Here is a 21,608-nt window from a genome sequence, read left to right as displayed (position 1 = left end):
ATTTATTATTATCAATATAGACTGATATGATATTTTATCATGATAATAATAATTTATCACTCAGCCCTAGACATAATTTAGCATTCAAAACAGTGCACTTGAGCGTTTATAGCAGCAGTCAACAAAACAACAACAATGCATGCTTAGAATCAATGTTAATTATATGAACAAATATTGTTTGTCGCAATTTTCATCCACAAAAGTTTTTCACAGGCGAAAAACAGATGATGACTAAATAAAAGCCATTTTAAATGACAAAATCTATAACAAATCTAATGATATTTTTGGATTGGAAACCAAAGGTAGTACATAAATGTGTCTTGTGTGTGGACTTTCACACTGAGCAGTCATCTGTGTGTTATTAAAGTGTTCAGATGGCAGAACTTCAAACTGTTGCTTTGAGCTTGAAGCCTTTTCACCTCACCCACTCATTTGTGTCATCTCTTTATTCAGTTGTCTTTATTCACCGCTTCATTCTCTTCTCTCTTTGTTCTGTTTGCATTTCTCTTGACACTTTCTCTTTTCCCTCCTTTACTTTCTCTTTAGCTCCTCTCTTTTACTTTGAAGCCTTAGTTTGGTTTACTTTCTCTTTGCCCTCTTCCTTTCGCTTTCTTTGTGGTTTACTTTTATTTTTCATTTTGTCTTTTTTTGACATTTTTCTCAGTGGACTTTGTTCTGTTTTGTGTAATGAAAGAAACCATATTTGATGTATTTAATGTTCATAAGGATATTTTTGGAGGGTGCCTTAGTATTGGGTTGCTGTGATTTTACAGATTAAAAAAAAATAAATGAGGCAAAACTTTTGGTTTATAAAAGTATCAATTCTAAAGTTGAGGGTAATAAAGGACAAATATATATATATATATTTTTTAGATGTCTGTGATTTAAAATGTTAGTAAATTAGATGACAATATATGGAAAACTGACGTCTTTATATCAGTGAGTTTATAATGGAGCTAGTCTCTTATTTTAGGATTATTTTTTTATTGCAATCCAGTGCTGTATGAGAATAATGGTTTTAGGTAACACTTTGTTTTAATGTGTCCTTGTTACACATTACATGTTCTTAATGTTAAATTATGCATAATTACATGCAAGTAACTCAGTAATATTACTAAGTAAATTAAATGTAGAATTTAAATGTAGAATTACACTGTAACAAGGACACCTTAAATTAAAATCTAACCGTTTTTATTAAAAATTAAATAAAAAATTAATAAAATATTTTTTCTCTCTCTCTCTGTGATGTAGGAAACATTGACCAGGCCCAGTACTGTGACAGAATAAAGGGAATCATTGAGCTGCTGGGCAGTAAGCTATCATTGGATGAACTCTCCAAAATATGGAAAATACAGGTGAGCTGTGTCTTTAAAGACATTCTTCAAATCAGTGCTTCAGAACTGCATGAATTTCTGACATTGTTTCTAGAAATATACTGCACAGTATATTTATTAGGGCTGGCAGTGGATTAACATTTGTAATCTAATTGATTATATGATGTTTCGATTAATTAATCAAATAAAATTTGACTGTGAAAATAGTCCCAAAAGATTATTTAAAGTAGTAAATGATGACAGTATTTTGGGTGAACTATCGCTTTAATGTTTTTATTTATTTTAATTAAATTATGCTCTAAATAAGTAACTAAATCTACCAGCAGGTGCCTTTATGATTTGTTCAAAGGGCTGATTGATTCAGGAACTGAGTAAACTGCTCATTTTATGAATGGGTCTTTGAATCATTGATCCACATGATTTGTTCAAAATGCGGATTAATTCAGAAATGAAATTGCTGTATTGCTTGTTGAAGCGCAACAATTCTGCTATGGCTTTAAAGGTAATATGTTCTCTGCAAGAAAACATAATATTGTGTTTAAAATATAACACAATAACAACTTCTTATTTACTGAACTGTAGTATAAAATCACATTTAAACTTGTGATATTTGGGACAAAATCAACACTCGTCTGATATTTCTCTCACTGCCCGTGTGATTTGGCTCATATGATATACAGTCATGGGCATGGCCAAAAATATCAGCACCCTTGGTAAATATGATCGGAGAAGGCTGTGAAGATCTGCATTAAATTATCCACTGATTTATCCAAAAATCTCACTGGATTATTACAATTAATGGCAAAAATAATATTTAGAAATGTAAACTGATATTTACTACTGACGCACTACAGCAAAAGATAGTGGCCTAAGACTTTTGCACAGTGCTGTGTATGTAATGTGTATATATAATATACAGTATGTGTGTGGGTGTATGTAATACAATTCCATTTAAATCAGTTTATATAGTTTGGTTATACATGTGCAACATGTTGACATTGATCATATTTTATGTGCAGGCTGGTCAGTCCTCCACTGTGATAGAGAACATCCACGCCATCATCGCCGCTGCTGCCGTCAAGTTCAACTTTGACCAGCTCAGTCACCTCTTCGTCCTCATACAGAAGGTCTTGACTCTTGCCTGTCTTCCTTTGGACTCCTTCAGCTTTATGAGTGATATCTGACTGTGCCTTGTGTGTGTTCAGAGCTGGGAGGTGGAGAGTGATCGTGTGAGACAGAAGCTTCTGAGTCTGATTGGACGGATCGGCAGGGAGGCTCGCTCTGAGGCTACCACAGGAAAGGTATGTGCCAATCATATGTATATATGAAACTGTATGTGTATTTCTGTCTCTCAACTAAAACTGAACTGAAAGTTGGGTTTTGAATTGGTCTAGCTGCTAATAAGCTACAGTGCTGAAATGTGACAGCCAGTTATTAATGTAGAACGTTTTTAAAGTTCAAAGGACTTTTTTTATTTTGTTTCTGAAATAATTGGATGATTGTCAAACATTGGTCATTGAATAATGGAGGGAAAATTATTCCAATTAAACCTCAAGAGATCATTTATTTGCATTTAATCATAAAATGTATAAATAAATGCATGAGGAATATAAACATAAAATGTATATGAATCTTGAAACAAACATTGCTCGGGTATAAATATATCAACATAATATTTAGAATATTTAAATACTTAATATAATATTTAAATATTTAATATTTAAATATTAAATATTTATTCATTAATATTAGAACAGTGATTAATTATATAATAATATTGTAATATATTACAATATTAAATAAATACATTTTTATATTTATATTGCATAATTATACAATCTTAATATACTCCTTTACATTTATGTGCAAATTAAATGTGGTGTGGTTAAACTTTATTCAAGTTATTTTCTATATTTGACAGCAGATTTTATGTGCTACCACCTACAATACTTTTAAAAAGATTAGATTTTTTTTTAAAGAAATGAATACTTTTACTAACCATGCATTCAATTGTTCAAAAGTGACAATGAAGTCTTTTAAACTTGTTAGAATAAATTATATTTGAAATGCTATTTTTGCACTTTCGGTCCTGAACAAAGGCATATCACGCTTTCTCCAAAAATATTAACCAGCACAATTATTTTCAACATTAATAGTCTATGACATATTAACAGTCTATGACATAATAGAAATGTCTCTTGAGCAGCAAATCAGCATATAAGAATGATTTCTGAAGGATCACGTGACACTGAAGTAGTGTTGTCACGATACCAAAATTATTGTTGCGATACCGATACCTAGTCAAGATTTCGATACTTTTTTTGATACTTTCCCTGAAAAGGGAAAATACACTCTCAAATATCATTGATGTGCTTTATTTTAAAACCGGACAACATTCTAATCATATAACACACTAATAAATTAACATATGAACAGCAGATATATTAAACATTTTAACAAAATATGAAATATCAAAATATAAAAAATTAATTAGAGCAATGACATTTAAGGTAAAGAAAGAATAAATTTAGCAGCATTATCTCAGTTATCATGAGAAACATAAGAGTAATAAATTTATCTTGATTCTGAACTTTGAATAAAAATATGAACAGCGATTATATTAAACGATGTTTCTGAACTGATTAAATGTCAAAAGATAAATAATATCAATTTAAGCAAAGGCCTTCAAGTAAAAAAAAAAAGCAATAAAATTTAGCAGCAATATCTCAGATATTGTAACTTATTCTGTCAGTTGTGCAACCTTTTCTTTCAGAGGAGAAAACTCGGCCAGTGAGCTTTGAGCGTAATCTTTTTCTACCAGTCGTGGACCAGCGGCCACAGTATCACTTGTGCTCGCACATACAGCCTAGTGATGCGCGGGTCGGGTTTTTTTCCAACCCACGGGTCCCGCTTTTATTAAATTATTTGGCCCGCCCCAACCCGCAAATAAAGTACAATTTCTTTACCCACCCCGACCCGCGCATCGGGGACATCACGGAAGATATGTTGCTACTAGACTCATATTTCTTGTTCACTGAAGTTCCTCCCTCCACAGCACCGCACGAGCACGGCGCTATTAGCAGCGCATGCGCAGCTCGTGAACAGCTCTGTGAACTGTTTCATCCTTTCAAAGAGTTACTCAAGATGTGACGGAGCATATGTGATTTGTTGAATGTAGTGAACCCATACGACCTTCACTGAACGAGATAGAGGGATCTTCTCATTCTTGAACGAGTTGAATGAACTGATACATCTCGTTCGTGAATGAAATGAAGAGTATACAGGGTCAGTGAGCCAAGCATGTAAATCTCGATCAGCAAAAAGCAGATACAAAGCGCAGTTATAGGTGCTGTGCAGATATGTTCGTTTTCATATTTAGCATACAGAGCATAACTCCACGTTTAATCCCCGATTAATGTGAATATTATATATGAACTGTCTGACCAAACAATTAAAATGTTAATTATGCAAGAAAACCTTGTGCTTTGTTCATCTGAACAACTTATTTAAACTATTTAATGCGATTATGCACACATTTTAGTAAAGCCAAATCAGTTTAGTAAAGCCACTAATGCAGCCATCTCGTTGTAGTGCTTTTTTGCTGCTTGCGTGAGGAGAAAAAAAAAAAGACGTCCATAGGGTGGCACTGGAAGCGTGCGTTGCACACACCAACATGAAATACTTCTCTTACAAATCTGGAACGCAGTCATTCTTTAAAGTATCGCTACTAATAAATTTAGGAATTGTGACGTTTTTAATTTCCGAGAATCGCGATACTTTTGAAGTATCGGTGCACCGTGCAACACTACACTGAAGACTAGGGATGGGCGTTTTCCACAAATATCACATTCGAATATTTGAGCTCACAAAAAACGAATATTAGAATATTCGTTTATTTAAATTAAGTTTAATGAGACAGACGTTATTTTTCAGCAACATTTATTGTTTCTGTCATTTTTGAACAAGCTTACAATAAGCTTGAACATTACACATCGTGTTTTGTAGCTGAAAACCTTTAACAATGCGTGCAAACAAACAAAAGTACAGATTAAAAGCAAAGATAAAAAATGAACAAAGAAAAAACGTAAAGCAGTCTGCAGCAATTAGGCCATTGTACAGAATGTAGCTTACACTTAACTTTGAAACTGTCAGCAAATCTTTTTTGCTTTTTTTTATATTGTTGTACATGTTCTTGTTAAGAAACACGGGCATGTAAACATGATCGGGGGAGAGTCGGCTCCTAGTCTGTTAACAATAAGGCCGGCCGCGGAGAAAACGCGATCTGACTGCACAGACGTTGGCGGGACTCACAAATAACGGTGTGCTAAGCGAATACGTTTTGTGAAGCACTTCGTGTTTTCGTTTCACCACTGAATGGGATCCTCATCTGGTGGAATACGTGGCTCCAATAAGAACTGTTCCCACTCGTCTCGGCTGTACTCTCTGTAATCATCGCTGAAGAACTGGCTCAGCCTTTTCCGACGAGTGGGCATTGCATCCTCTTCATCGTTGGTGGCGGCGGCTGCATCCGCACCACTCGCATCAAGGACAATGTTCTGATAATGTTCAAAAAAGTTTTTTTCTTACTTCTCTCATGTTTTCATTGAGAAACCTGAGATGTTTGGGCCGAGGGTCTAGGGCAGACGCGAGAAGAGTTTTCACTGCATTCTCCAAATTAGCTGTGTTTATTCGTTGCTTGAGAGATGCCGCAACAATGTTCTTGAATGCGGTCACTTTCTGTGATTATCCACGGCATATTTGAAGTACTGTAGAAGACCGCATTTCTTATTCATTCATTAATTATTTTTTGCTTGCATACATCTTCAAATATGCCGTGGAGAATCACAGAAAGTGACCGAATTAGGTTTTATTGTGGACTTTTTTTCTTTTTTTTTATGGCAAGCAAAAATATGTCGAAATTCGAATATCATTTTTATTTATCAAATAATTAGAGCAGAACGAATATTCGAATGTTAGACTATCTGTGCACACCCCTACTGAAGACTGGAGTAATGATGATGAAAATTCAACTAAACTCAAGCTCAGGAATAAATACCATAATTTTAAATTGAATAATATGCACAATATGATTGTATTTTTAAACAAAAAAATGCAGCCTTTGTGAGCTATAAATCTCAAATAGGAGAGTGAGATGTATAAGAAAAATTGACACTGGACTTGTGAATTATTTTGATGTAAAATCATAGCATCTTGTGTTTTTTGTGGCTTTGGTTTCAGGTGTTGGAGGTGTTGTGGGAGTTGGCACATCTCCCCACCCTTCCTACCACTCTAGTGCAGCAGGCCCTGGAAGAACACCTCGCCATCCTCAGCGACGCATACGCCGTCAAAGAAACCATCAAGAGGAACTACATCATCAAATGCATCGAGGACATCAAGAAGGTGAGCTGATATCAGAATTCCCATAAACCACATTCTTCTATCACAATTCATCGGTAATGTATAAATGGATATAGATAAATAACCAACTTGAATGTGATCCATTTTGTATGATGCCACTATTATTTGATGTTCTGTCATTATGGAAAGTCACTGTCTGGCTTGCTTCTGGTGGTCTGAATTGGAGTGAGGGTCCCTCACTCTCACACACATCTCCTTTACTACTCCATCTGCTTTGTGCTCCTTCCCGAAGATCCACATTCAGAAGATTATGGACCATAAACACAAAATATGCACACATACACACTCAGCAACACAATGACACACATTTTTGAGCTTCCTGGCCTCTTTTTCAGGCTAGAATCTGTGCAGCAGTCTATATTAAGAGCTGTTCTGGGAGTATAAAGGTGTTGTTCTGTCTCTGGTGCTAGATGTATATTTTTGGCAGTCTAGTTTCAGCTTGCCTCATCTCTTTCTCACACACACACACACACACATACATGCACACAGCCATTCACTTTGCTCATTCTTTGCGCTTCTGCCTCTGATGTGATTTGGGTGCAGCGTCTGCCGCATAAACTCTTAGTGGCGCTCACTGAATACTGAAAGTTTATGTCTTTAGATGCAAATACAGGAGGATTCAAAGTCTTCCAGCGAGACACAGGTCTCTTTTCTTACTGGCACCTGGGGCAAGAAGAAACCGAGCTCATTGGCTAAAGTAAGAGAAGACCCACCCCTTTAGTTCATAACACTCACCAATCATAACTCAGCCTGAATCTCTCATAAACAGAATTTGATTTGCAAAATGATGATTGCCGCTTGATTCACTGGGACGGACTGTAAAGATATGTGTGATTTACAACGGGCACTTCTGAGGGTTTGATCTTCATAACCAAATACCTATTGGAAAAACTAATGACTTTTTGACTGTTGGCTTCATTCTTTTGTTGGATTATTTGAAACTTTCAGAGATCAGAGACTCTAACCAATGTCTGGGTTGTTGATGGGTCAATGACGTGATGCTAATTTCTTCTCCCTGTTCTTTCATTAAAAAGAAATAAGTAAATAATGCGGTTTGCACGTATAATAACTTAAAAATGCCTCTTTCTGAATTCAAATTCATTATGATATTTTTGAGAGGCAGATACAACGGTCCTGATATCAAAATTAAGAAAAAAGGCTTTTTTAAAAGTAGACCGTCATACGGTGCAACCAACATACAGAAAAGAAAAAAAAACAATGTCTCAAAAAATGATATCGTAGAGTGTACCTCAGACCCTCATGACTCAAGGTCAAGAAGTCTTTCAAAAAATATGATAATTTGGCAATTTTATGACAAGGCAAGGTTAGTCCAGGTTGTAAAATGTCATGTGGTGCGACCCCTCAAAAACGTAAATTTATAATTTAGTAAATGTTTTAATTTTGAAATTTTTTTGTTTTGTTTTTAACTTTAAGTTTATTATTTTGTTACTTTGGTTGTACCACATGACATTTTTAGAGTCATTAAATATAAATTTTTTCTTGAAAATGGTATAAATGTTAATAAACCAAATGAAGGTTGTGGACATATTTATACGTCATTGACCCAGATGGAGATTACCGTATTCCATGAATGAACCGTGTGTGTTATTCTTGATGTTTCTGTGTTTATATCTGTGTTTTTGTCCTTGTATTGTAGTCGTCTCAGCAGACTAACCCTCAGACGGTGTGGGTGGTTCCAGCTTTGCGGCAGCTTCACGAGATTACACGGTCTTTTATCAAACAGACCTACCAGAAACAGGACAAGGTACGTGTAGACAGTGTTCAGACGAACCATCTGGCCTGTTTATTTATTTTTGTCATGCAAGTGGTGCTACATAAACTATAAACCAAATTTTTCATGCTTTAAATGGTTTTGGATTATACTTTGTTGTGTCCTCTATCAGAGTATAATCCAGGACCTGAAGAAGAACTTCGAGATAGTGAAGCTGATCACTGGCTCTCTGGTGTCATGTCATCGCTTGGCCGTGTCCGTAGCTGGATCCAGTGGTCTTTCTGGGTCCACACTGGTCGATGGGCGGTACTCCTATCAGGAGGTGTGCTGCCACAAATCCATTATCTCTTTGTGATACAAAGAATTTAATCATTGTTTATATTACAGCTCAGTCAAAAATAGAGTTTGCCGATGACAGTTATTAAGGTGTAAAAGAAGCCTAGTTTCAAATAATGTAAAGCAGTGCAAATCTGAGTTTTATAAACATTTGATTATTATTAAAAAAAAAACAATACTATCAACCTTGCCATTTTTGGTACATATTTGGAGAATAATATTAATAATAATAACAGTTACAATAAAATATGGTATTACATTTTTTTTCTCCAGTGGATAACAGACATGTAGCAAATCAAATATGCATTCTTGTAGTAATCTACAACACCCAAAAAAGGCGGTTGACTTCTAGTTTCTAGTTAAGTAAGTAGTGAAAACAAAGTCATTTCCTCTGGTATATAGATGAATCATGTTTCTATTTGACCCAAAAATTTGCACAGTACAAAAATATAATTGTAGACTACCAAATTGACTCATTTTTGGCTTCACATTTGATAAGAATGGAAAAAGAGAGGTAGTTTTTATTATTTTTTTTATTTTTCTGATGTTTTTTTTTTTCCAGTATTTGGAGGGTCATTTGAAATTCCTTGCATTCTTCCTGCAAGAGGCCAGTCTGTACCTGGTGTGGAATAGAGCCAAAGAGATCTGGGAATGCTTGGTGTCCGGCATGGATGTGTGCGAGCTGGATCGAGAGGTGTGGTTTTGTTTTGTTATGTTTTTTTTTATAATTTTTTTTTGCTTCTATTCTTTTTGTTTTTTTTCTTTATTGGTTTATCATTTTTGTTTGTTATTTGTTTTTTATTTTGTTTGTTTTGCATGTAATTATGCTGTTTAATCATGGTCCTTAAAAAGACAAGTGGCAAAAGCCACACATGCCTCGGATTGAAGTTTAAATGCCATTGTGTTTTTTTGTTATTTTTACCAAGTCGTTGGTGTTGCAAATACTCAGATTTTTAGTTTGTTATTCTGGCAAAATATGTAGTTTTGATGCTGTTCAACTTTGCTGTAGATGTGTTTCGAGTGGTTCACTAAGGGACAGCATGATCTAGAGAGTGACATTCAACAGCAGCTCTTTAAAGAGAAGATCCTCAAGCTGGAGCCTTATGAGATCACTATGCACGGTAAAAGCTTAACCACAGAGTTCACTCACTGCTTCCTCTTAAAAACCACAGTATTTCCACATTATAGCACCTTAAGGCATTGCACGTCTCCTGTACATCTGCAGGAAACCCTTGCACTTACTGTGCTAAATTTACCACAGAAAGAAAATGGCCTTGCATAAAGGGGTACTATGAGTGTGTGAGTTTTCTGTGGTCTTTCATCAATGTTTTACAGGGTTTAACCTCTTCAAGACCTTTTTTGAGAATGTGAACCTCAGTGACCACCGTCTCAAACGACAGGGAACACTACTGGTATGGGATTCCTGCTTTTTCTCAGTGAAATTGGTCAGAAAATCCCATCTTGACAGGTGAAATCATTTGTTTGTCTCTCTCAGTGCGTGGAGCGATTGGATCTGGCTGGGATGGACTTCATCTGGAGGATCGCGATGGAATCTCCAGACGAGGACATTGCTAATGAAGCCATACAGCTTATCATTACTTACAGCTACATTAACCTCAACCCCAAAATGAAGAAGGTAAACATTCAAACTTCATTTTTTTGAGTCTTGTCATTCCATAATTTTGCTGTTAATTAACATTTTCTCTGCTTCTTTGTATAATTTTTGCAGGACTCAGTATCTCTTCATAAGAAATTCATTGCTGACTGCTATAAGAGATTGGAGGTGTGTGTTACACCTTCACACTCCCCCACAACCCCCTCCCCCTACCCACATGTGATGAAATTGTGATCAAATTCATTCTTACATCACACACAGGCTGCTAGCTCTGCGCTGGGCGGCCCGACCCTCACACATGCTGTTACACGGGCAACCAAGATGCTGACAGCCACTGCTATGCCAACGGTCGCCACATCAGTGCAGTCTCCATCCAGGTGTGAGGACTAGTTTTGAGGCCAGTTGGGCAGCTTTCAGATCAATTGATGAGATCCAGCTGATGTTGTTGGCTGCATTTAAATAATAATGTACTCATTCTAATAAGTTTATATTGTAATGTACTCATTCTAATATATCAAATTCATATTTACATTGCTGGTAGGGTTACCATTGCACAAAATTAACACTATCTACATTTAAAAAATAAAAATAAGAAATGTTCTACACTAATGCACTGTATTCATTATATCTAACACACACACGCTCAGTCACTCACACGTTGTGGCCAGAACAAACTTTTTAGCGTTGCCCCACAATAAGGAAGAATAGAATATTCAAGTGGAAATCGCTAAACTGCAAGCTTATGGGTGTTTTCAGAAAGCAAACGTGTTTATCCAGAGTAGTGAGAGAGCGTGTTCACAGGGTTGCCAGGTTGACATAGATAAGTAGCACGCTTAGCAGATATTTCCGTATTGCGTAATTGGGAAGCCCTGTTTTGGGAATATGTCTTTTCATATCAGGCAACCCAATTGTGTTCCTCTGTCCAGATTAATCCTTGTAGCCTATATATTATGCTCTATTCATTATTTTTTAGAAACCTCACAGTTTTCTACTAAATTTTAAACTTGTTTTTGTAAACTTTAAATCTTCAACAACTCACATTTATCCCATATTTAATACTTTGTCCTTTAGTTGCAATGGTGTTAAGCAACATTAAAGGCTTAACTGATCTGAAGGTTGTTCAGAAAGTATTTGATGTCATTAATATCAAGACTGAAATGTATTACATGAAAATGTATTGAAGTTCATAACCATCTCTGTCCTCAGGTCCAGTAAACTCGTGATCATTGAGAGACTTCTGTTATTGGCAGAGCGTTATGTCATCACAATAGAGGTGAGAGCCATTATACACACACACACACACACACACAAACACACAGAGACTGGGTTACACACTGCTTTGCATATCTGAGCACAAAACTTTATTTGCTCAAGTTCATCTTGTATTCAACCTCTTATGACTAATGCATTAATACTTATCTTAAATAACTTACAGTTGATCTCCGTGTGAAAGCATCAGTCAGTCTCGGCGAAGGAACCAGCAAGCTGTAAAAGTCAAATGTAGCAACAGACTTTTCTAATTAATTCTGTAAATGTGTTAGATGGTCGTCAGACTTGCAGCTGTGTGGAATGATGAAGTCTGATCATCATTCACCATCTCCCCGTTTCTCCAGCTCTTCAGTTCCATGCTGAAATCTGGCATAGAGTCTGTCGCGCCATTTAGTGCATTCAGGAATAATCATACCAGAACACGGCAAAAGAGATCTGATACGCTGTTGATTCCTGTGCGTATTCAGAGAGAGATGCAGACATTTTGACACCCGTTCAGTCTAACAGATGCTAATTGGTCGGTTATTAACAGACTTTTAGTGCAGGAAGTGCTTTTGGACCGTAGCACTTTTGTCTAATCTATGAATTTGAGTAAATCATGTAATATGAAGCTCAGTAGCATATTGCTGGAATTCATTTGTCAAGTCATTGAAATGCTTATTCATGATAAAATTTGAAATGGCAGATTTATTGCTATAAAATATGCAGGAGCTCATCTAATGTTAGATTTACCTTAGGAAAGTGATTCAGTAGCTTGTTATGGCGCTTTTCCACTGCATGGTACGACTCGGCTCGGTACAGCTCAGTACGGTACTGTACCGTACCGTACCATACCGTACCAAGCAGTAGAAAAACGCCATAATATACACTACTTTTTCCCTACAATTTAAAATACCGTATTGCAAATTGTGCAATTGACCCGAATATAAGACAACCCTGATTATAAGACGACACCCATTTTTCCAGATGTACCTTTTGGAAAAAGCCTTTTTGGAAATCAAATCTTGTGTTTTACTTATTGAAAAAAAAAAATCTTTTTTTTTTAATTATTTTCATATTGCATATTTTCCTATTTTAATTTTTGTTTTGAAAGTATGGTAAATACTGGTAAAATGTAACAACAATCACATTTAAAAGTGTACACTTGTATATATACCATAAAGATAACAGGCAGCCCATCTGAATTATAGGCCTATAACTAAGTCTATTCATCTCATAGTAGCTTACCAAAATAATGTAACAGTAGAAGTGAAATCTTATTATAGTTCTCAAATCTGGGTACTGTCTTAGGTTTTAAAATCACTTACAGAGAAAATTTGGTCCCATCAGGCTAATGACAGTCTATGTGGAAATATTGTCAAAATATATCCTGTATGTGTGTGTATTTATATATACATAATAAATATACAGAGTACACACACACACACATATTATGGAAACAAAAACTTTTTTTTTGATGCAATTAATCATTTGACAGCACTTTTGCTTATAAAATGTAATAATTTTTGTGATGTAATGTTGCATTTTTTTGCATCATTCCTCCAGTCTACAGTGTCACATGATTCTTCAGAAATCATTTGAATATGTTGATTTCCTGCTCAAGAAGCCTTTAGTATTATAATCAATGTTTAAAACAGTTGTGCTGATTCATATTTTTGTGTAAACTGGGATACATTTTGTTCAGTGTTCTTTGATGAATAGAAAGTAAAGATCAATTAAAAAATGTATTCCTCAGTAAAGGAAATTCCTGCTCTAGCTGTAGTGTATATTAGAATGCATTTTATAATATCTAAAAAGCTTTGAATCTGTAGATCGGATTTAATAAAAAAAATGTTTTGACAGCCAGCATTTAAATGATTATATGTTCACACTGGTTTGAAATGGAAAATGAGTTTCAAGGTCACATGGTATTGACTGTTGTCCCGCTGGATCTGTTTCAGGACCTGTATTCTGTTCCTCGAACTATTTTACCTCATGGAGCGTCTTTCCATGGCCATCCTGTTACACTTCACATCACTTATGAATCTACCAAAGACACATTCACCTTGGAGGTAACCACACACACACACACACACACACACACTTCTTGCACTTCTAATGACAGACTGTAAACAGGGATGATATAAATGGAAGATTGGATCTACATTCTCCCTGTTTGGAGAATAGAGGAGCATTGATAAATGGCAGGTGGATGTTCAGCATGAGAAACCAGATATGATATTAATAAACATCATTCTATTGGGTGATCGTGACTCAGCTGACTGGAATTTGCTGTGTCTGATTTGAATGGATGGATTGAAACGGCTCTTATGTGTTTGTGTTGACGTGAATGTGTGCAGGCCCACAGCAATGAGACCGTAGGCAGCATCAGATGGAAGATAGCCGAGCAGCTCAGCTGTCCGGTGGACAATGTGCAGATATTTGCCAATGACAGCATGGTGAGTCACTACAACACTAACAGTGATGGGTTGCAGTCGTATCTGAGCGGGGCACAGGTGCCAAACACTCCTACAGCACTGTGAGAGAATGTGCCAGCTATTATGACCGCATGTGGAAGATTTCTAATTATAATTAACAAATGCATTCTTTATTTGGATTGCTTATTGTTACCAGTGTTATTTTGGTGTTATATTCTAGTTGAGTTTTAATTAATATTTTGAATTAATTTTTTTTTTTTTTTTTTTTTTTTAGTTACATTTTTAGTAATTCTGTCATATGCTTTTGTATTTTTATTAGGTTTTATTTATATATATATATATATATATATATATAATTTTCAAATAGTTTTAATTTGTTTTTTAAAATTTAGTTTTATTAGTTAAACTAGTTAAACTTGTTTCCTTTAGTCGATAACGTAAAAAATTTCATTTAATTATCATCTAATATTTATATTTCATTTTATTTCAGGGTTTTTTATCAAACAAAATTTTTTTTAATAGTTAAAGCTTTGAGAGTGAAAACTGAAACTAGGACTAGTTTTCCTTGTTGTAGAGAGAGAACAGTAAACATAGTTTGTGTGGATTATTTTTACCAGTGTTATTTTAGTATTTTTATATACTGTTTTAGTTTTTATTGATCTGAATTATCTTTGTAAATTTTATTAGGTTTTTTTTTAAATATATATTAGGGGTGTAACAGTACACGTATTCGTACCGATAATCTTTGGTGAGACAGATCGCTACATGAGCGCCTCGGTTCTGATGGCAGCACGGAACACAATCATTCCTTTTATTTATTTCTTTTTAAGATGAAATAAACATGAATTATCATCTCATGCCTCATGTTATTGAGCAATCAGTGTTTCACTCACGGCTTGTAAACAAAATGTCATGTAGCATTTAATTTCCCTCAGTCAAGTCATCAGTGTCCAGAGCAATGAAGTCTAGAGAAGAGCATTTCACGAAATATTAGACTAGTCTATATACCTACTACTATATTTTACTTTACCTGTAAGTGTAATCTTAATATTTTAATGTATATTTAAAGAAATCTTCCATGAAACAAGTTATGACGGCCACTGTGTAAATGATTATATTTCAACAACAAATAGAAATTGTAGCCTATAATTTAGAAGTTAATTTAAAAACTGCATTGACGGCATTGAATTTACATGTTTGCGCATATATATATATATATATATATATATATATATATATATATATATATATATATATATATATATATATATATATATATATATATATATATATAATTTTTTTTTATATATATAATTCATAGTTATCATAATTTTATTTATTTATTTTTAATTTGAGTGTTGATAGTTGAAGCTGAGGTAGATGTTTATTTAGACCAATAGATTTAGTTTTTGTTATTATTTTTATTTTATGAGGTAGATTTAAAGACAAATTTTAATTATGCTTAATTTAAAGAAAGATCAACTTGTTCTGTAATAATAAAAAAAAGTTATATTTTCTGTTTTATATTATTATTATTATTATTTATGTTTTATATATAAATAACAGAAATCCCAACTTCAAAACTTTCAAATGTTTAATAAAAATAAATAAACAAATAAATAGTATTTTAAGCATTTTTTTTTTTTAAGTTCATATTAAACAAGCTCTTCATATTAACCTTTATTTGTTTGTGTTCTGGATTGTTTATGAATTGTAGCTGACGATGAATCGTGACCAGAAGCTGTTGAATCAGCTGGGTTTCTCTGATGAGCAGAGTCTGACGGTGAAGAGCTCAGGAACAGGCACTCCATCAGGCAGTTCAGCGGACAGCTCGGCCTCGGCCAGCTCCAGCAGCAGCGGCGTCTTTAACACCGCGTATGCCTTGGAGCAGGTACATTCACTCACTGGACTGACCACTAATTGAGCAATTACACACTTTTATACAGAATACACACACTACCCTTCAAAAGTTTAGTGTCTGTAAGATTTTTTGTTTTTGTCTCTTATCCTCACCAAAGCTGCATTTTTTTCATTTTAAATGCTAGAAAAACAGTAATATTAAAATCATTCTAATATGCTATAGTAGTGTGCTACTTTACACTTTTTGGATACTTTGATGAATAGAAAGTATGAAGAACAGCATTTGTTTGAAATAGTACAGCAGTTTTTATGTTATAAAAGAAAAAAAAACTTTCAGACCTGATCTGAACAGTAGTTTATCTCAGTTATAAACCTAATCAGCCTACTTTCTTATCCTCCTGTGTGTGATTGCAGGAGAAATCTCTTCCTGGTGTGGTCATGGCGTTGGTGTGTAATGTCTTTGAGATGCTTTATCAGCTCGCCAATTTGGAGGAACCCAGGTAAACAACCCATGCAAATTATGCAATTACTTAAAGGGATAGTTAACCCCAAAACTGTATTCATTATTAGTTATCCTGTTTTTTCTTTATTTATTTAATGGTTGATTTTTCCTTTCAATATGCGGGCATATGTTGTGTGTATTTTGTGATTTCATTTGACTTGTAATAACTGTGTGTCCACCTTGTTCCTGTCCAGAATAACTTTGCGTGTCAGGAAGTTGCTGCTGCTTATCCCGACTGACCCAGAGGTGCAGGACGCCCTTGATAACTTTGTGCCAAAAGAGTCCAGCGTCTGGAGTCACCAGGTACCTGAAAGCCACTCTTTTTTCTAGCTAGTTCAATTTAATAATAGTAAAGAATAAGTAGGTGTGACTGGTAGTTTAAGTGAAACGGAGTCAAAGTTGAACACGACCTGAATGACTCCGCATTTTGAGCACTTTAACATTGTCCTCTAATCTAGCAGACCATAAATAATTCTCTCTCTCTCTCTCTCTCTCTCTCTCTCTCTCTCTCTCTCTCTCTCTCTCTCTCTCTCTCTCTCTCTCTCTCTCTCTCTCTCTCTCTCTCTCTCTCTCTCTCTCTCTCTCTCTCTCTCTCTCTCTCTCTTTCTTTCTTTCTTTCTTTCTTTCTTTCTTCCATCAGAAAACTCTGTTTACACTGGGGTCTGGTTCTCAGGCCTCAAAGTCTCCATCTCTGTCCAGTAAACAGCAGCACCAGCAGAGTGCAGCGTCCATCCTGGAGTCTCTGTTTCGTTCCTCTGCCCCTGGCATGTCTACATTCAGAGTGCTCTATAACCTGGAGGTATAGAAATCATTTTTCTTGACCCATAGCTGTAATTAGAAACCAACATTCGGTCCCAAACTATCTAGATGATTGAAAGATTTATTTTCAGCCTTGTTTCTTATTTCGACTTGTACATCCCAGTTTCCTCATAAAAAAATATTAAGCAGCACAACTCTTTTGAACATTAATAATAAGTGTCTTTTTTTCTTGAGCAGCAAATAAGTATATTAGAATGATTTGTAAAATATCATGTCACACTAAATGGACAGTTATGGCTGCTGGAAATTCAAATTCATTTTAAAATATATTAAAATATAAATACATAGTAAAATACAAAGTTGCTTTTCCCAAATATCTATTTATATTTAGTGCTAGGAAATTAATACCGATGTAGATAAATTCCCACATTTTTGAAACAGAGTTGCAGAAGTTATAAAAATGAATTTTCAAATAAAACCATTTGTTGAGAGAACAATCATTTTTAGGCTTTTTCTATATTCCCACACCTGACCCCTGTCCTCCTTACAGGTGTTGAGCTCCAAGCTGATGCCCACATCTGATGATGAAATGGCCAAGACCAGTGTCAAATCTTTCTGTGAGAACTTCCTCAAAGCGGGAGGTCTCAGGTAGCCGTCTGTTTTCTGTCTGCTTTTACACTGCTCCTCATGTTGGTAATTCTGCAGTCGTAATGTGGCTGTGTATTTTACTCATTAATTATCTCTGTGGTGCATTCTCTGTCTCTCTCTCTCTGTCTCAGTCTGGTGGTTAACGTCATGCAGAGAGACTCCATCCCCTCTGAGGTGGACTACGAGACCAGACAAGGAGTCTACTCCATCTGCCTGCAGCTTGCCAGGTGCAGTCTCATTTATCAGTCTGGCTGTCTTCTCTTTCCCTGTTTCTCTTTTTTGTCTACTGGATTCAGCACTTCAAGTGATGAGCAGCATAATGATATTGCTTTAAAGACCATTGTATTCTGTTTGGGTCATTTATTGATGCAGATGTAAATTAAAAACTGTCTTTGATAACTTCCCATAGACCTTTAGCTATATTTCCATTGTTCATAAGAATTCATTGCACAGAATATGCACTGTGAGACACGTGCACATTGCTTGACAGTGCTTCCACTCCCTGTTATTTTAGTAACAGCAAAAAATTAATTCTGTTTTTGCTTCAAATTTCGAATTTAGATTAAAAACTATTCATGCTGCATGCAAGCTGCATCTTTGTTTGGATCATGATTAAAATGCAGTGGTTGCTTTTAATTTTAAATGGAAAGAGCACAGACAAAGCATTAGTTTTGTAGACATGAAAAGAGTTATTTTATTTGAGTAACTTATTTTATTTGGGGTTTGTTTTAAATTTAAATTTAGTTTTGTTATATTTCAGTTTCACAATGAAGCATCCTGCGATAGCCTAAAAGGACACATTTTCTTTCACCCTATAATGTCTTCTGATCTCATTTTGTAAAAAAAAAAAAAAATTGAGAAAATCGAATCGTGAAATCAAATTTGTGAATTACATCCCTAATTGTTTAATAATCGCAATCTAAATGAATTGTTCAATTAAACAAGGTTTAATTTTAGGTCATATCAGCCAGCCTTACTTTTGACTTTAGCCTTTGTTATAGGACTCGCTCTTTGTCTCCCCCTGCAGGTTCCTGCTGGTAGGGCAGGCTATGCCTAGTGTGCTTGATGAGGAGTGGAGCAAGGAAGGTCTGGACACTCTGTCCTCTCGGCCGTTTCGTAACGCCGGGCGGCAGAGCGGCCGCCAGCTCTCCGTCTGTGGAACTCCAGAGAAGTCCTCCTACAGGCAGGTGTCCATGTCTGACAGATCCTCCATCAGAGTGGAAGAAATCATGCCAGCCGCCCGTGTCGCTATACAGGTGCGAGAGCGCATCCCATGCTTTAATAAATGATTCATCTCCGACCCTATCTGACTTCACTGGTTTGTCATTTCAGACAATGGAGGTGGGGGACTTCACATCCACAGTGACGTGTTTCATGAGGCTCACCTGGGCGGCAGCTGCAGGCCGATTGGACCTTGTTGGCAGCAGCCAGCCAATCAGAGAGACGACAAACTCGCTTCTCCCTTTTGGTGTCCGCAGCAGGGTCAGCAGCACAGGTGATACTCTAAACGATACTATAGTCTGTCTTCTAGTCGGACTTATGCGTCTCTCTAAATGTTTTTGCTCGTGTGTGTTGCAGGAAGTAACTGCAGCTCGGGCAGTGAGGGAGAGGCCACCACGTTGCAGGCTGGGATATGTGTCAAACAGCTGTGTGTGTCTATCAAAGACACTATTATTTCTCGAGAAGCACTCTCTTTACTCGTCACTTGCCTTCAGCTACGCTGCCAACAGCTATGTAAGAAAATAAATACTAGGATGTGAAATAAAGTCAAAACATATAAAGTCAAAAATCCAAACACTTACACAATCTCTTTGTTTCCTGTTCTTTTTCAAGCTTCATTTTACACTCTGCCTTCTGTGAATGATTTCATCATTGATATTCTGCTGGGGTCGTCCAGTGGAGAGGTCAGTGAATGTGTTGTAGTCCTAACAAATTTAAACTGGTCTCTTAACTATGACTTCTGAGTCTAAAGATCTGAGCTCCTCTGTTCACAGATTCGACGCGTGGCGTGTGATCAGCTGTACACTCTCAGTCAGTCAGACACCTCTGCGTACCCTGACCTCCAGAAGCCCAACCTCTTCCTGCTGAAGGTGGTTCTGACAGCCCAACTTCCTCTCTGGTCCCCTACCAGCATCATGAGGGGTGTTAACCAAAGGTCCGACACACTAAACACATGATTATTTTTGTCTCTTAGAAGACCATTTAGAAATCTTATTTCTCTTAAGTGTATAATGGCAAATGAGACCTAAATGAAATTCTTACTGCAACAGGCCCAAAAAGTAATTAAAACACTGTGTAGACTTGCTGTGAAATTCTAAATATCTACTAAGCTAAACTGATGATCATGTTTTTAGGTTGCTTTCACAATGCACAGAGTATTTTGACCTGCGTTGCCAACTACTGGATGACCTGACCAGTGAGTGTTCTGCCTTATTTTCAAATTTAGTTTATCATATACAGGTGCTGGTCATAAAATTAGAATATCATCAAAAAGTTTATTTCACTAATTCCATTCAAAAAGTGAAACTTGTATATTATATTCATTCATAACACACAGACTGATATCTTTCAAATGTTTATTTCTTTTGATTTTGATGATAATAATTGACAACTAAGGAAAATCCCTTAGATTTTCTATGGGGTTAAGGTCAGGAGAGTTTACTGGCCAATTAAGAACACTGTGTGCAGGTGCCAAGTCCTGTTGAAAAAATTAAATCTGCATCTCCATAAAGTTGGTCAGCAGCAGGAACCATGAAGTGCTCTAAAACTTCCTGGTATACAGCTGTTTGACCTTTGACCTCAGAAAACACAGTGCACCAACAACAGCAGATGATATGGGACCGCAAACCATCACTGACTGCGGAAACTTTACACTGGACCTCAAGCAACGTGGATTGTGTGCCTCTCCTCTCTTCCTCCAGACTCTGGGACCCTGATATCCAAAGGAAATGATCAATTTACTTTCATCAGAGCACATAACTTTGGCCTACTCAGCAGCAGTCCAGTCCTTTTTGAAGGGAGATGCTTCTGACGCTGTCTGTTGTTCAAGAGTGGCTTGACACAAGGAATGCGAGAGCTGAAACCCATGTCTTCGATATGTTTGTGCGTAGTGTTTCTTGAAGCACTGACTCCAGCTGCAGTCCACTCTTTGTGAATCTCCCCCACATTTTTGAATTGGTTTTGTTTCACAATCCTCTCCAGGGTGCGGTTATCCCTATTGCTTGTATACTTTTTTTCTACCAGATCTTTTCCTTCCCTTCGCCGCTCTATTAATGTGCTTGGACACAGAGCTCTGTTAACAGCCAGCCTTTTTTGCAATGACATTTTGTGTCTTGCCCTCCTTGTGCAAGGTGTCAATGGTCGTCTTTTGGACAACTGTCAAGTCAGCAGTCTTCCCCATGATTGTGTAGCCTACAGAACTACAATGAGAGACCATTTAAAGGCCTTTGCAGGTGTTTTGAGTTAATTATCTGATTAGAGTGTGGCACCAGGTGTCTTCAATATTGAACCTTTTCACAATATTCAAATTTTCTGGGGATACTGAATTTGGGATTTTCCTTAGTTTTCAGTTATAATCAGGGCTTGAAAACGAAAAGAAAATTCAATCGGTTCACTCCGAGCAGAATCGATATTTTAACGTTTCTGTTCCTGCGTTCCTCTGAATTATTACCGTTCCAAAACCGGTTCGGGTGGAAAAAATACCGGTTAATAACGTTAT

General features: G+C 36.1%; 1 protein-coding gene across 2 annotated transcripts in view; it reads left to right on the top strand.

The window, feature by feature from the left end:
* The window catches only part of LOC132106968 (ubiquitin carboxyl-terminal hydrolase 24-like), a 78,696-nt gene that overhangs the window by 40,675 nt on the left and 16,413 nt on the right, over nt 1–21,608 (top strand). The window contains exons 12-39 of one of the 2 annotated variants that reach the window (XM_059513086.1): nt 1,252–1,355; nt 2,354–2,461; nt 2,540–2,635; nt 6,573–6,734; nt 7,354–7,449; nt 8,410–8,517; nt 8,657–8,806; nt 9,383–9,514; nt 9,830–9,941; nt 10,156–10,232; nt 10,316–10,456; nt 10,550–10,603; nt 10,697–10,812; nt 11,642–11,708; nt 13,645–13,755; nt 14,044–14,142; nt 15,839–16,012; nt 16,396–16,481; nt 16,678–16,786; nt 17,124–17,282; nt 17,793–17,890; nt 18,022–18,117; nt 18,918–19,146; nt 19,223–19,385; nt 19,469–19,624; nt 19,724–19,794; nt 19,885–20,045; nt 20,245–20,306. In XM_059513086.1, the coding sequence (XP_059369069.1) occupies nt 1,252–1,355; nt 2,354–2,461; nt 2,540–2,635; nt 6,573–6,734; nt 7,354–7,449; nt 8,410–8,517; nt 8,657–8,806; nt 9,383–9,514; nt 9,830–9,941; nt 10,156–10,232; nt 10,316–10,456; nt 10,550–10,603; nt 10,697–10,812; nt 11,642–11,708; nt 13,645–13,755; nt 14,044–14,142; nt 15,839–16,012; nt 16,396–16,481; nt 16,678–16,786; nt 17,124–17,282; nt 17,793–17,890; nt 18,022–18,117; nt 18,918–19,146; nt 19,223–19,385; nt 19,469–19,624; nt 19,724–19,794; nt 19,885–20,045; nt 20,245–20,306 (3,297 nt within the window). The remainder of the gene's footprint in view (nt 1–1,251; nt 1,356–2,353; nt 2,462–2,539; nt 2,636–6,572; nt 6,735–7,353; nt 7,450–8,409; nt 8,518–8,656; nt 8,807–9,382; nt 9,515–9,829; nt 9,942–10,155; nt 10,233–10,315; nt 10,457–10,549; nt 10,604–10,696; nt 10,813–11,641; nt 11,709–13,644; nt 13,756–14,043; nt 14,143–15,838; nt 16,013–16,395; nt 16,482–16,677; nt 16,787–17,123; nt 17,283–17,792; nt 17,891–18,021; nt 18,118–18,917; nt 19,147–19,222; nt 19,386–19,468; nt 19,625–19,723; nt 19,795–19,884; nt 20,046–20,244; nt 20,307–21,608) is intronic. The other variant, XM_059513088.1, reaches the window with a different exon arrangement.

Source organism: Carassius carassius, chromosome 27, assembly GCF_963082965.1.
Source record: "Carassius carassius chromosome 27, fCarCar2.1, whole genome shotgun sequence".
In the NCBI taxonomy this organism is placed as follows: domain Eukaryota; kingdom Metazoa; phylum Chordata; class Actinopteri; order Cypriniformes; family Cyprinidae; genus Carassius; species Carassius carassius.
The sequence above is the reverse complement of the archived record's forward strand: the minus strand, read 5'-3'. Positions and strand labels throughout refer to the sequence as shown.